The 15,960-nt window shown below is 45.8% G+C and overlaps 1 protein-coding gene across 3 annotated transcripts; it reads left to right on the plus strand.

Annotated features, from left to right (window-relative positions):
- Positions 1-228: 228 nt before the first annotated feature.
- On the plus strand, positions 229-15,638 carry LOC108921869 (LIM/homeobox protein Lhx2). Of its 3 annotated transcripts, XM_029259345.1 has the most exons (6): positions 229-407; positions 835-997; positions 2,746-2,951; positions 3,759-4,135; positions 11,535-11,740; positions 13,124-15,638. In XM_029259345.1, the coding sequence occupies exons 2-6, from the start codon at positions 878-880 to the stop codon at positions 13,412-13,414; spliced, it is 1,200 nt and encodes a 399-aa protein (XP_029115178.1). In that variant the 5' UTR covers positions 229-407; positions 835-877; the 3' UTR covers positions 13,415-15,638. The 3 variants fall into 3 exon arrangements, with proteins under 3 accessions (XP_029115178.1, XP_029115179.1, XP_029115177.1); XM_029259346.1 differs by lacking the exon at positions 835-997; XM_029259344.1 differs by lacking the exon at positions 229-407 and having other exon boundaries at positions 705-997.
- Positions 15,639-15,960: the final 322 nt, after the last annotated feature.

The raw sequence follows: 15,960 nt of genomic DNA on the forward strand, positions 1-15,960 counted from the left end.
TTTTTTAGTGACACACATCAGCATCACCAGAGCTGTTTCCATCAGTGTTTTGGTGTGTGTGTGTGTTTTTTTTTTTTTTAATTATTATTTCGGTGAAGAAGGTGAAGACAGAGAGTCTTTTGGAGACCCCTCGGAGACCCCCTCGCCAGCTACATGCCTTCATCGCACTCTCTTTCCCTCCTATTGTTATGGGAATATTTTTGATGTTACAGGTCGCCAGAGCTCAGTTTTCCACAAACTGTTAAATTATCCGTTAATCGGCGGTTTCAGGAGTTACTGTCCAATTAAGAGTGAAGGAAAGGGGAGAAAAGCCCAGGAATTTCCCTCAAAATGTCCAACCCCTGAATGGTGAAGATCCTGGAGAAAAGAGAATTCTGCAGCTGCCACTGAGTCCTCTGAGTCTTCTGGTATGATTTTTTTTTTTTTTTTTTTTTTTTAATTATTACTGTTTTTGGAATTCTTCTTGCACACATTTTCTGTACGCAGTGTTTAGTGAGCAACGCGCAGAAAAACTGAAAGGTTCACACAGATTCATTAGTACAGGGACCCAACAGCTTCAAGCCTCAAATGATTCCCCCCCCCCCCCCCCCCCCCTTTCGCGCGAGACACTGCTGTTTGTTGAATTCGTAGGAAAATGACGCAAGTTACTGGAAAGCGCGAGCCAGCGTTTTAAATTTTCCTCTCTTTTTTTTTGGTTTGGTCTTTATTACGATAACTATTCGTATTTTTTAAATAATTATTGTTTCAAAATTATCCGCCGTGGTGGGACGCGACACTTTTTTTCCTCGCGATGCACGCGCTCGGTTTGCGTCTCACGGAAGTTCTGCGTTGCAGATCCGAGGAGGGCGCGCGCACTCAGCTCCCATCCGCCGCCGCGATGCTTTTCCACGGCCTCCCCACGGGCGACGTGCACGGCATCGTGGACGACTTGGAGCGCAGAGGGAAACCCGATTCGGCTGCGATCAGCTCCGCTATAGATATGGGGGAGACCGAGACGGTAGGAGAGACCGGGGGCCTGAGGTGGGGGGGGGAGGTCAGGGGTCCGAGGGAACCGTTATTTCATGACTGGATCGTGAACAGAAGAGATCGTGCAGAATCCGAGACGTTCATTGTAAAGTGATGATAGTCAGACTACAAAAATATCATTTTAAACGCCCCCCCAACAATATATCCGTTATCAAGATGCAACGTTAATAATATTTAATGTCAAAGGTACTATGTATCAACATTAATAAAAATTAAACATCAGCTGCTTTGTTAACAAAGAGAGAGCTCTGTATAATGATTTTGCAGTCAAGTACTAGAAAGTAGATAATAATAATAATAATAATAATAATAATAACACACGTATGCATTGGACCTGCATACAATAAAAAACAAGAAAAACAAAAACAAGGACATTTTTAAAAATGTGATGTCATACACACAGTGAAATATTTCTGCTCATCCCACAGGTATATTGAAAATACTGCAAAATAATTATAATTTCTCTTCATAAATCTGTGCATGGCGTATTTGTTCGTTCCTTAAAGGAAAACTAATGCGTCTTAACCAGTCTCAAATTAATTCTCAACTGTGTCATATTAATATCAGAATTTTGATCAAAATTATTCCTTATCTCAGTCCTTTGTTATGGAGGAATACAATTATGTAATGTTCGATCAGCAAATTAATTCCCTTTGATGAAGCTTTAAACTATTTGAAGTTTTACACTATTCTATATTTTTTAATAATAAAAATGACAAGGTTTGAAATGTGTTTTTTATTGGCGATCAGAGTTGACTGAACCAGTCCCTGCTTGTGTTAGTAGTTAACCCGCTCTTGATAGTTAATCTGGTGTTGGTGTCGAACCCGCGTGTCTCCTGTTCTCAAATATTTATCTTTTTGGGTATTTTTATCCTCCAGTCATCTCGGGCTATGCGGTGCTTTTTTTCTATTTTTATAGTTTCGTAGTTTCCAAGTGGCCAAACACCAAGAACACTGTTTATGGATTTAACACTTTTCATTTTAAATGTATTTTTTTATTCTGCTCTGCATTTCTGGATGATTTATGGAATTTTTATTTAATTATTATTATTTTTTTTAAATTTGAGTTGTTTCCTGTCATTTTTCTATTTTCAGACCGCATTAGTCCATTTCTCAGATTTTCCTCGTGACTATTGTTTTTCTGCCCCCCTCTTATCGGATCTAACAAGTTTCTAAGGGCTTTAAAAATCGGCTGAACTCTGTTTTACATTTCTGAGACTCAGACTGGATCGCGTTTTTGTTTTAGAGCCGAATTATATATCAGTATTAATAATTCATGTTAAATTGCTTTTTACTTTAAATGCAAAAAAAAATTGCAATGTTCTTGCAGGTTGATTTACAAACGTGGGGGCATTTTAAAGCAATGTAGATTTTATTCTGCAATACATCGTTCCACTTGTTTCTAGACCTTTTTCTTATGTACTTTATTTGAGAATCGAAATGCATGTTACATGAATATATAATATATTATATTGCATTATAACATCCAGTTTAACCCCACACACACGTATATGTATGTGTGTGTGTGTGTGTGTGTGTGGGGGGGGGGGGGTTAACTGTATGTTATAATGCAATCATTAAAAAATATCCCAGGGAAATATTTAAAATACAAAACTGCATGGGTAGCTGTTCAATTTGCAATAAATCGCCTCGTCCAATCTGCACATTCTGTCTCGTGCACTGAGCGGGCGCGCTCTGTCCGTGTCTGTCCTCGCGCAGGGCATGCCGTCGATCAGCAGCGGCGAGCGCGTGGCGCTGTGCGCGGGCTGCGGGGGGAAGATCTCGGACCGGTACTACCTGCTCGCCGTGGATAAGCAGTGGCACATGCGCTGCCTCACGTGCTGCGAGTGCAAACTGAACCTGGAGTCGGAGCTCACGTGCTTCAGCAAGGACGGCAGCATCTACTGCAAGGAGGACTATTACAGGTGACATTATCGTCATAATCGTCCTGGTTTTGTTATTTTGTCACGCACTTGCCCGAGATCACTTAGGCGGGAACGACATCAAGTTTACAGTGATTTACCCATTTCATACAGCTGGGCCATTTTTACTGTAGCAATTCAGAGCGAGTGCCTTGACCGCAGGTAACGTGCTTACAGCAGGTGAGCGGGAAGGGCAGGGGGTTCGAACCAATAGCCTGTGGATGAGAAGGCTCGTGGCCTAAGCGTAGCCGTGCCCGGTGGTCCTGCGCTGGGACACCGGCTTCGACCTTGAGGGAAATCACTGATCGTTTCTAGAAGCTAAAAACACAGTGAAATGAAGTAAAAAAAAAAACCCCAACGTGTTGTCTTTAAGAAAAATAAATAAATTAACTCTATCGAAAATGTAGCCACGCAGAAACGTGCAGAATTGATAATTATTTCAGAAATAAACAATAACTGCGAACTAAAGCGACGGTGAAAATGAGTGAATTTACGCTCTCTTTACTTTTCTTACCTGCAAAAAGAAGAGCGCACGCGCCTCGCGTCTTGCATGCGTCCTGACTCTTCGCATATGGATTTACGAAAAGGGGAGAGAAACTTTTATTACGACAAAAGTTTTTTATGACTGATTCGGGGAGGATAGGAAGCTGCAGCGTTTGCAGGACGCGTCACACGTTGCGCGTTAATCCCAGTTGTGCTTTTGATGATCTTCGGTCGTGACAGCCAGCAGGTTGGTGTGACAGTGTGTGTGTGTACCTGTCCTGCTCTCACACTCTTTGCCACCCCCCCCCCCCCCCCCACCACCCACAGGAGGTTCTCCGTGCAGCGCTGCGCGCGCTGTCACCTCGGCATCTCGGCGTCGGAGATGGTGATGCGCGCGAGGGACCTGGTCTACCACCTGAACTGCTTCACGTGCACCACGTGCAGCAAGATGCTGACCACCGGGGACCACTTCGGCATGAAGGACAGCTTGGTGTACTGCCGCGTGCACTTCGAGACGCTCGTGCAGGGGGAATACCACGCGCATTTCAATCACGCGGACGTAGCCTCGAGCAAAGGCGCTGGGCTGGGCGCGCCCACCTCGCTGGGACTCACCTACTACAACGGCGTGGGCACCGTGCAGAAGGGCCGGCCCCGGAAGAGGAAAAGCCCCGGGCCGGGGGCAGACCTGGCGGCCTACAACGCAGGTAAAGCACGGGAGGGGCGGGGGGAGGGGGCGCTGTTTACTCGTGTTGTGCACGCGGGTGTTGCCGGTTACCGCGCACATGGAGCCCACCTCGGGGGTGTCCCGCTCAGGACAAGTCGGGTCGCACGGCACGGGGATGAAAAAAAGAGAAGGTCGAAAAAATAGATCGGAGGAGTAATGTGCGTTTCCGCCGTGGTACAACAGGTAGATCAGTAGTTCGCGCCGTCCACGTGCAGTCCGAGGGGTGCTGGTTTGAATCCCCGCGGTGCCCTTGAACGAGTACAGTAAGAATACTCTGCTGCTGTGTAAGTGGTTAAATCAGTGTAAGTCGTTTTAAATAAAAGCGACAGCTAAATAGGAATTATTTTTATTATTGTACTAATAAGAAAAATTTCCTGAAGTTGAGAACTTCTGCCAGTCGTTTTACTACTGCTGCTGTTATTATGTGTTTATGTGTGATCGATGGATCCGGTGACTGAGTGAAACACGGTGCACTGGACACATCCCGCAGTTTCCTCTGCAAACAACACGAGACAGAAAGTAGCGAGTAAAGCCCAGTATAGAAGAAAAAATCTTTCTTTGAAAAGATCGACGAGACAATGATGAAAAGGAACGGGCGCGAATTTTAAGAAGCGCCTCTCAGTAACTCCAAGTGTGTAACAAGTGTGCGGTACCAGAGTGACCAAGTTGGCATCGTGACCAAATTTATGAGGCCAAAATGTCACGAGAAAGCAACGTTTGTTGCCTTATTAGCATATACAGCGAGGGGCGGAGTCTGGGAGGGTGAGAAAATCCGTTTTTAACGACTATGTGCCCTGGTGTAACGTGTCCTGATTCCTCCTGCGCTCCTTATGATTCATCTCTGCTCTTATTATGGTTGATTTCACTTACGCCTTTTTCCAGGATGACACAGTATTTTATCTCCTTACAGTGAATTTGTAAAAACACATAGTTGCTTTGCTTTATATTTTTTAATGCACGATTTCTAAAATGAAGCCCTTTCTCGAGTTTTCATGCACCTGTATTTATTTTCATAATTTAAGCAAATCACCGTTATGCGTTTCATTAGAAAAAGCTGCAAAGCAACAGATTAAATCGAACCTGTGGTTGGTTATTTTCACTGGGATATATATTTTAAATGATTAAAACTCACTTTTCCATGTCGCAAAATGTGGGTCATTCGCTGAGTTAAAATATTATATGATACCATATTATGTAATATTATATTTTTATTATATAATTTTGCTGCTAATAATGACCATGAAGTTCCCCATGACATAGTCCGCGCGGATTTCAGACACGCGCTTATTAATATTTACACTTAAAGTGTTTTTATGTGTAATAAAGCACTTCTGATGACTATTGATACAAGGAAAAAACAAATTACTGAAAAATTAAAGCATATCTCTTCATTGGTCTGTTAGAAAGGAGTACTTTCGTGTAACAAACGTTTATCTTAGTAGATAATGCACTTCATTCTATAACCAAATTTATTTTTCGTTCTTTTTGCTGATTATTGTGCGTCCGCGTGACCAATATTTCGACTTTGAAGTTATTTTCCATTATTTTAGCTAGAGAATACTTTCGTATATTTTTTGCAGTTCCGTTAGAACATGTCCAACTCTTTGTAGTAAACAGTTTTCTGTATCTTCATTCGTTCAAACAGTCTGATTTTGTTTGAAGAGATTAATTTCTTCCTATGAAACTTTATTGACATTTTCATTAAAGGAAACTACTGAAAAGTCAGGAGTGTAAAAATTACATAACTCCTATGTTCATGAGAATGAGACAAAAATATGAAAATATCCGTCAGAAACAAAAATTATACAAGAGTAATAGTACTAATAATTGCTAAATGGACAAAATATAAAAATGTTATGCTCACAATAGAGAAACTTGAAGGCGCTGCAGAGATTTTTTTTTTTTTGCTCGTCGCTGGGAGGGCAGAGAGGAGTGGACACTCGCTGCTTTTTTCCCTCTTTCTTGGGCTCTTTCTTTCTTTCTAAACCCAGTGTGCTCCCCCACCGACCCACTGGGCCCCAGTGTGTGTGCGTGCGCGCGCGCGCGCGCGAGACAGAGAGAGAGAGAGAGAGAGAGAGAGAGAGAGAGAGAGTGCGTGCGGGTGGGTGTGTGTGTGTTAGTGTGTGCGCGCGCGCTCAGGGGCGAACTGGAGAATTTCAGACGACTATAGAGGCTGACAAGTGGAAAATGGCTTCGATGGAAGCCGGATCTTCAAAAAGAGCTTTAAAAAAAAGTGAGAGAAAAGTGCGAGAACTCGTGAGATGTGCGGTTCCTCCCAGGGCCGCGGCTGCCGTGGCTCTTCTCTCGCGGCTTTGAGGTCATTAAAGGCAGCAAAACAATTCATGTGTACAAATGCAGTAAATGTCACGTAACGTTTCTCGCTTCCACCAGTTCTGACGCCTCTGGCTAATTTGCAGATATTTATTTTTAAAGGACCGTTACAACTGCGCCATCAGCACATCATTGGTGAAGATGCCAGTCGTCCACTTTTCGGGTCCTTCAAGTCTATATATAAATATTTATTAGTAAAATATAGCAAACAATGTAAGTATTATAACTAAACAATTAAAAGATACGCTCAGCGAGGAAGCGAGTTAGGAAGGCAGGAAATACACAAATCAACCGATAGGTAAACGCGGTAAAGTGTAAATTAATCGAATCAGTGGATCAAACTCTCGATCGATCGATAAGTAGCGGATCCAGCCGGTCGGTGTCGGGGAGGCTGTGGAAGAGACGCACCTGTAGGGGGGGGGGGCGCTGGAAGGAGAGCTCCCCCCCCGCGAAGCTCTGAGATTCCGAGATTCACCCCCCGGGGTCCGTTCTCGCGGAAGCACGGAGGGGCTTCAAAGTTCGTCCCCAGTCTCAAAGAATGATGCAATAATAATAATAAAAAAGAGACAGCCTTTGAAAATTACATTTTAAACAGTAATAATACCAATAAAAAATGCAAAGACAGAAATGAAAAAGAGGCAGCAGTGATTGAAACATTAATTGTGAGCAGTAGTGAAAGCGCGTCGTCAGCGCTCGTGCACAGCGGGCTGTGGGGTGTCGCTCTCTTTAATTAATTAAGGGTTTAATTAAGGATTTGCGGAAATCCAATCAGAAGTCTCTGTCGGCGGCGTATGGTCTCCATCAATGAAATTAATCTCCAGCATTTTTATTCGTACTATTACACTCATAACCACGAATTAGTGACGGAATCTGCGAATTTTGTATCGAATTAAAATTATTTCAGCGACTTACAAACATCTGATATTATAGCGGTTAAAGCTGTTGTCTTTGGATCCGAAGGTTGTTGGTTCGAATTTCACCTGCTGTTGTCGTACCCTAGAGCGTGGTAACTTACCCTCAATTGACTTAGTTTGTAAAATTACCCAGCTGTGGAAGAGCTAATACTGTTAATACTGTTAGTCGCTTTGGAGAGAAGCGTCAGTTAAACGAGTACATTTATGAATAAAGTTAGACGGTGTGTGAACATTGAACCACTGGTGTAGTTTGTAGACGTTTGTAAATTGGATATTTGTTTTTAACCGCTCAATTTGTGTGCGTTATGGTGGACCTCGCGAAAGAAATAACCAAAAATAATAATACAGCTGCGTTTACGAGATTATTTTACATTGGAATATTCATCGCACGTTTTGTTCAATGCAGTTTCTTCAAGTTGCCTTTTTTCAGTTCACACAACAATTTTTGTTCATTCCTGGGATCGGCTTTTTAATAAAATAAAACAGAAAATCTGCGCTAAGGAGACGAGACTCGGAACGCAGGGACGTTTCGATTTTATTTTCCCACATAAATTATTAAGCATTTTTATTATTACGTTTTTTTTTTTTCTTTTTATGTATTATTCCTGGGACCTCGATGAAGTTCGGTTCCACACACTTTTTTTTTTTTTGAACAGCAGAGGCTAAAGGAGGCTGTGTGAAAAGACGAAGCCCAGCGCGTCCCGCGATGCCACGGCAGCCCAGCGGAAGCCCACGCGTGTTTAGTGTTAAACAGCGCATCAATAATTGAGCGCAGCTGTCATTAGGGCAGAGAGCTCAGCGTGGCTTCCTCCTCTTCCCTCTTCTTCCCCTACTTTTACTTACATTTCTGGGTAATTTCAGAGACCCCTGGTTCATCACATGACTGACACTGTCTTTGGAGATCATTGACCCCCCCTGGCTGGTGGTGAAGGAGGGGGGAGGGTCTCTAATGGTCTGTAATGGCCCAGTGTCGAGACCAATGTGCCCCTCTCTTCTGCACCCCATTCAAATACACACGTCTGTGAAATAAACTCTTTAAAGCCCCAAAGTTCTCCTGATGAGACGATATCGATTAGATGTATCTAAAGAAACGGAATGAAGAGTTTCTGCAGCCTAAAGGGCCCTGTATGTGTTCACTGAATATGAAATATTTTATATTTTTTGAATATATTTTGTTCATAGCCACATCTGTTTAAAAGAGAATCCATACCATACGTACCACTTAAATCACACATTTATTTATCAGACACTTTTCTCCAAAGTGACTTCCAATGAACTCTATGTAGTGTTATCAGCCCACACACCTTATTCACCGTGGTGACTTACACTGCTAGATGCACTACTTACAATGGGTCGCTCATCCATACATCAGTGGAACACACTCTTTCTGTCACTCACACAATATGGGGAACCTGAACAGCACGTCTTTGGACTGTGGGAGGAAACCAGAGCACCCGAAGACTTCCACTGCTAGATACACTACTTACACTGGGTCACTCATCCATACATCAGTGGAACACACACACTCTCTCTCTCACTCACAGATGGGCGAATCCCTGCGCAATGTTTGAAACTCATAAGGATTTCACATCCCCTCCTTTCAGGATTTTTCTTTCAAATGACTGTTAAGCAAACGTGTTAAAGGTGAAGCGGTGTCACTGCTTATGGTTCAAGGTTTATGGAGATTAGAAGTGGAAGTAACATGGAAAGGAAGGGAGGAGGCGCCGGGACTCTGCTGCCCTCTAGAGGCCGGGCATCGAGAGGCAGGAGCGCAGGATCCTTCAACGTCCAAACACAGAACTGACTCATCATTCATTATTTTTCATGCCTTAAGTCAGAGAAGGAACCCTGGTGACTTTTCTGTTCAGTTTATCTTCATAACTCAGCTGGTTTTGTCAGAAAAAGTCAGTAATAATTGGGCTGACTTTAAAATTCTTATAACAGACGAAGAAATATGTTTCGTATTTGATATCCCCTAAATGAACTTGTAAATATTTATTTTTGAAAATTGCCAAAAAAGAGGAAAAAATTCTAACTGGTTTGGAGGCGTCTTATCAAAAATGTAGCTCGCGATGACAGCGACAATTTGATATGAAAACACTGGTTTTGCTTGCTGGTGCCGAGAGACTGTCACTGGGTAATTAGTGAAAGTGCTGTTTTGTGGATTTAGAGTCAATAATATTGGTCCTTTTCGCAGAAAATATTATTTCTGAACTGTTATATATCCAGCAACACTTAAATCTCTGCCAAGAAACTGCGGTCTGAAAAAAAAGGAAGAAAAATAACGTGTCTTGTGGTTTCCCAGCGTTTTTTTTCTTCTCCTTTTTTAATAATTATATGAATTATAATTTAATTCTAATGCTGGATTGCTGGAATTCAGGCATAAGATGACATTTGCTGTCTGTCTTCTGTAAGACCCTCAGAGTTCTTAGAAAGATCAAAGCTTGTTTTCTGTGATCACCGATCATTAAAAAAAGAAAATCTCTCTCTCTCACACACACACGCGCGCGCGCGCGCGCGCACACACACACAACTACGATTAAGGCCATTCAACTAACACGAATATACTGATGAACTCAACTTGTGACATATTATATCTGGGCTCAAAACTTTGTTCCTCTTGTTTTGGCGCTCGCTCTCATCATGTCGCCGCGCGCTCCTTCTGCTCATGTTTGAAGTGTGTTCGAACCCACCGGTCGGCGGCCCTTTTGTGTCACTCTGGCCATCGCTAACAGCCCCCACAGGACCCCCAGAGATCACTGCTCCCAGCGTCCCATCCTGTCTGGTCACGGAGTAGCTCTGGGAATGGCTGCCGGGGACACGCCGGAGCGGAGGTGGTGCAGGACGCCACAGAAGCTGTCCGAAGGTGGGGTGGGGGGGGGGGGCAGAGGGCCCGGTGTGCGGTGCTAATTACCCCCGCCAGCCAGGTCCCCTGCGAGGGGGAAGAGAGCTGCTGAGGGATGTGGATCATGATGGAGCCTCGGATCTCGCTCCGCAAAAGCGTTCAAACCATTTCGCACGTTTCTAAAACACACACCTTGCGCTCAGACGGGAGTCGACCGACACCTGAAAGAGCGCAGTCGCAGTTTCGGGTTCGACGTGAAGGTCAGACGTCGATTTTCCTCCTGTTTCCAACCCTGAGCGAAAAAAGCACAGCCTGGGACTTAAACCGCGCTTTAGCGCGCGCGCGCGGTTATTTAACTCGTGGCTCGGCCGTCTCACCGCGTTGCCGAAGCGGAGGCCACCTCACCTGTTCGAGGTCGACGCTTCCTGGAGAGCGGAAGGGAGCGGTCGCACCTCATCTTCCTGGAATTTAAAAATTCCACTTGGATTCCAGTCACCAGTGTCTTTGGAAGCTAAAGTAGTAAACAGATCAGTACCGTGGGATTTTGCCTTCATATTTGAACCACAAATACCGCGGTTCAAATCCAGCTCAGTCTGTTTGGGGGCTCCACGTTCCCCTGTGCTCATGGGTGCTCTGGTTTCCTTCCACTGCCCAAAGACATGTTTCAGGTGGACTAGTGACTCTAAAATGTGATTGTGGGTGTGACTCAGTATGTGATTCATTGCTCCATGCTTCCGGAACACACTCTGGACCCCCGTGATCCTGCCTTAGGATAAGCGGTTATGGGCGGTGAGTGAGTGAGCGTAGGTTGCAACTCATAATTTGTAGGTCCTCCCAACAAACAATCTCTCCATTATGAAGTATATTTAACGCAAGACAAGTTCATTATCCTGTGTAATTGACATTTAACTCTTTCATGGCCGGCTGGTCCAGGTGAGGCCTCCTTTCACGTCCCAAATCCAGGAATCCAACCGCAGAGCAGGAACATTCGGCACGTCGGCTGCAGGCACCTAACCTGCACGACAAGTTGTGCAACAATGCTAGAAGGTTGTGGGTTCAAGCTCTGCCAGAGGCTCACTTTTTTTCAAGTGCCCTTAAGTTCACGTTGGCTCTCTTTGCTCCTCCAGAATGTTCTGTCCTCCACTTGTATCCTTAAGCTTCAATGTGAATTTGATGTGCACTAAGAGAAATGTATGGAACTGTGATCCTCTCAGCTCTCTCTGGGTACGAGTGTGTGTCCAACAACTGGGCAGCAGAGATTAAAACCCCCTTGCCCCCTCCCCCCGCAGCGCTCAGCTGCAACGAGAACGACGGGGACCTGCTGGACCGCGATTCGCAGTACAGCTCCAGCCAGAAGACCAAGCGCATGAGGACGTCATTCAAGCATCACCAGCTGCGCACCATGAAGTCCTACTTCGCCATCAACCACAACCCCGACGCCAAGGACCTCAAGCAGCTCGCTCAGAAGACGGGCCTGACCAAACGAGTGCTGCAGGTGAGAATGTGGCACTGGCACCGGCGCGGTAGGTGTTCCGCACCTGGCCTCCCCATGTGCAACAGGAGGTCATAAAATGACAGGGAATAGGGTCGGGGGGGGGGGGGGAGGTTGGCAAGGGGAGCTGTAACTTTGCAGACTGAAAGCCCCAAGTTCCCCCCTTGCTGCCTTACCCTGATTCAAGGTATTTACCCTGTACTGAAACAGTAAGAAAACCCAGCTGTTTAATTGGGCGAATCAGTGTAAAGTTGATCATCTGACATCGCAAGCTGACTTGGGCAAAAATGTCAGCTAAATAATAGACAATAACGAGACTGAAAGTCCACTGCAATCCGATGCAACCTCCATGTGAGACATTTAAAAATTAAAAAAGGTAAAACAGAATCTTTCTTGTAGAGACCTCAACTTTACCGTTTGTGACGATAAAAAAGTCACCGTTGATAATAGATGAGCTGTAATATATAAATTTCGGAGCGACGGGTGGTGTCCGAGTTTGAGTCGTCACCTTGCAGCGAAAGGGCCCAGGTCCGAATCCCACCTAAACCGATAGAGTAAAAATTACCTTGCCGTATGAATGAGTAAATAATTCTAAGTAGCTTATTCCTGTAGATTTTAAAAGTAATTTTAAGAGCAATAAGCATTCGGCCGTCAATGACGCCACCAACAATTGCTTTGTGAGTAACAAAAGGAAAACAATTCCCGCAGAGAACCGTTGAAGGACAGAACGACGTCAGTAGGGCCCGACAGCATCCAATGTCCTGCGAAGGAATTAGGAATATTATACATATTCATAGGAGATGCCTTGATTTGCAGTGTGACCTCGATTTTGAATAACGAGTTTGAGGATATGTTTATGAATATTTTCACCTACACCTCGGCGCACCGTTCCTGCGAGCAGGAATAAGGGAAGGCGTCACGTGTAAATTTACGCGGAGACAGCTGGTTAACGCAGGACTTGTTTTGACTGCGTCGAACCGTCTCCGCGTTGACGCGCGAGCACAAAGGACGGGCGCGAGCCGCCGCCGCGCTCCGCCGGTAATTGTTTCACGAGGGGGAAAAAACGGGAGCGCCGAACATAATGGCTGATTTGCACAAAAACGACAGCAAATTATCTGGGGAACTATAGGGAAAAAAACGGAAACAAAAAGGTTTCTGAACTGAAATGTGGGGGAGAAAAAAAAAATGTCTCGGCTCTAATTAACACAACGGGAAAACAAAGCAGTCATTTTGCTTTGATGCGCTCCACTTTTTCATGTCTGCAATTTCGTATGAAATGTGGTCCTCTGATCCCCCCCCCCCACCACCACCACCACCCCCCCCTCCCGAATGGCTCCCGTGGTGAAGCCGTCTCTGAGCTCCGCTCGCTTTGAATCGGCCCCCCAGGTCTGGTTCCAGAACGCCCGGGCCAAGTTTCGGCGGAACCTCCTCCGCCAGGAGAGCTCGGGGGTGGACAAGGTGTCGGACGGCTCCGCCCTGCCGGGGGGCACTCCTTCGGGCCCGGCGTCCGAGATCTCCAACGCCTCCATGAGCCCGTCCAGCACGCCCACCACCCTCACGGACCTGACCAACCCCACCATGCCCACCGTGACGCCCGTGTTGACCTCTGTGCCGAGCAGCCTGGAGGTCCACGAGTGCCGGAGTCCTTCACAGACCACCCTCACCAGCCTCTTCTGATGCACCCTCCACCCTCCGGCGGCAGAGAACACGCACCAGATGAGAGCATTTCCGAAAGATGGGGAAACAGACAGTACACGTGATGCAAAGAGCCCCTTAGATTTATTCAAAGCCCCCCTAGAACCTTTGTGCGAGCGCAAGCAGGCCTTACGAGCAGCTCTTGTCTTCTCCCCTCCTTTCATTTTCCCGAGAACTGAAAAAGATTCACGTTTTGCTTTTTCGTTTGTGTTTTTTTTTCTTTATTTTCGGGCCATGTTTACAGTTTGAAGTTTGAAAGACGGAGAGCCGCTTTGCTTCCGTAGGATCCCGGTTCCGACCCCGCGTCGCCGGCTGCGTGTCTGCAAAGAGCGATAGACGCGAAAAGGACGAACGTGATGGAACGAAGGAGGCGGCCGGCAAAGAAACAGCGATTATCGGCAAACTTGTCCCGAGACTGTCGCGTGCCTTAACCACCAGTCCCAGACACGACAGCTTTCGCCGCGTACTGCTTCGATGGGACACCTGTGTGATTTGACCGCACGTTTATTTTTAGGGAGGTACAAAACGCCGGACGAGGCTCTGCGTTCTTTCCCGTGCCCCGCGCTCATGTCCGCGTTGTATTTTTAGCATTCGACAAGTATCCGCCGTGAGCGCCTTCACGATTTTCCCCTAGTTTCCAAGCCACGCCCACTTGGTGTCCCGCCCAGTTGGAAGGTGGGCCGAAGCGTTGTCCCGCCTCCTGCCCAACGAACACTTGCACTTAAAACAGAGACGCCTCCATCAGAGAGCACCCCGGGTGGCTGCCATACTGTACATTTGTGCGTTTGCATGCACTTATTTTTACACTGACAGAAACACGAGCTGTAATTTTAATTTATAACACTGAGAAATTAATCCCTGTTATTTGTCCCCAAAATGTATAACAGAAATGAGGAAAGTTTAAGAAGCGGCGCAAATGGTTCCACTGTAACTGTGGCGTGACTCTTAGGCGCTTGTTGTGTTTGCGAAATGAAAGGGCGCAACGCGGCAGTTCCGGTCACGAGTGAACGCGATCGCTCTGGTAGAGTTACGTTTTGGCCCCATACAGATGTGGATAGATGTGAAACGGTACCTTCAGCCCGACAAGCACGGTCATGCTTCGGTAGGCCTGCTGTGTAATTAGGGCTCCCCGCCGGGACGGGAGAGCGATCCCCACGGTGACTTTCGCGGGAGGGGAGGGAGGCGGCTCTCTTGGATTGTTACCTGTTCCTCCGGGTTTTCCGAGGCCTTCTTTACAACAGGAAACTCCTGCGGAGGACAGGCGTAGAGCTCCGTAGCGCGTTTTCGGGTGGGGAGGGGGCGCCAGCTGTTCCCGGTAGGGCAGCCCTATAAACATGGGTTTGAGCACGATAACCTTTGCAGGCGCCGGCCTGTTGCGGCTCAAGGCCCCGACCCCATGGGCGCGAGCAGGGAGAAATTGTCACGTAAAGCTGTCTTACTACCCCAAGACTTCATTTTACCTTGCTGAGATCTACGTGCAAAGAATAATTATACACTGACGATACCTCAGTAGAAGTAGAACAGCACACAGCTGCATGGTAGCAGACGCCAGTGAGAGGGCAATCTCTGCAGACACACACACACACACACACACACTCTTAATCGACCTTCTTACCTCAGCCCAGAAGCCGCTGTACACTGTTACCGTGGAGTGTGAAAACTGGATTCGAGAAGAGCGTTGACTCGCTTCTGTAAGGAGATCAGATGCACTGAAAACTGTCACTATACTTTCAAAGCAGATCTTTAGGTTGGATTCGGAAAGTGACCCCACGACCCCGACCGGAAGGTCACCGCTTCGGTGTATCCACAAGGCCGGTGGAAAATGTATGTTTAAACACCAGTAGGATGCTATCTGAAGGTATCACCTTGGACTTCAGAGCCGATTTCTTTTCTCCGTCATCTTCGCAACACACATCCACGCAGGAAACACTGGCATCCAGAGTTCAACCGTCACCTGTTTTTTTCATTTCTTTATTTTTTATGACAAATCAGGGATTTTCTCTCCGAAAGGTAAAGTCAGCGTTGATAAGACTGCATTGGAAAGACGGGAGAAGGATGTTGGCGCCAGAAGAGAGTGCCGCGATCGTGACCCCTGATTGGTCCACTTGCTATAGAGTTCTCCAGAGTGGGCGGAGCCAGCTGGGTTGGAACACTGTATCATTGTTACCCAGGTCATGTTGTTTTTCCGCACATTCTTGTACAGTTCCCCTTGTTTGATGTACTTTAGTCTTCAGTTCTGTAAAAAAAATATTAAAGAATTAATAATACTTCTTTGGACTTCTGAATTTATTGCCTGCACGGTACATCTCAGAGTTATTGTAGAACATGATGAATGAATGAATGAATGAATGAATGAATGAATGAATGAATGAGCTTTATTGCCAAGTATGTTCACACATACACGGAATTCGTCTTGGTGACAGGAACTTCGACAGCACAGACAGAATGACAGTGACAAGACACAGATAATAAAAGTAGAGTGGGCTAATAAAAGATAAAAAAACGACAATATTCTCACTAATTTATTT

Source organism: Scleropages formosus, chromosome 17, assembly GCF_900964775.1.
Source record: "Scleropages formosus chromosome 17, fSclFor1.1, whole genome shotgun sequence".
NCBI lineage: Eukaryota > Metazoa > Chordata > Actinopteri > Osteoglossiformes > Osteoglossidae > Scleropages > Scleropages formosus.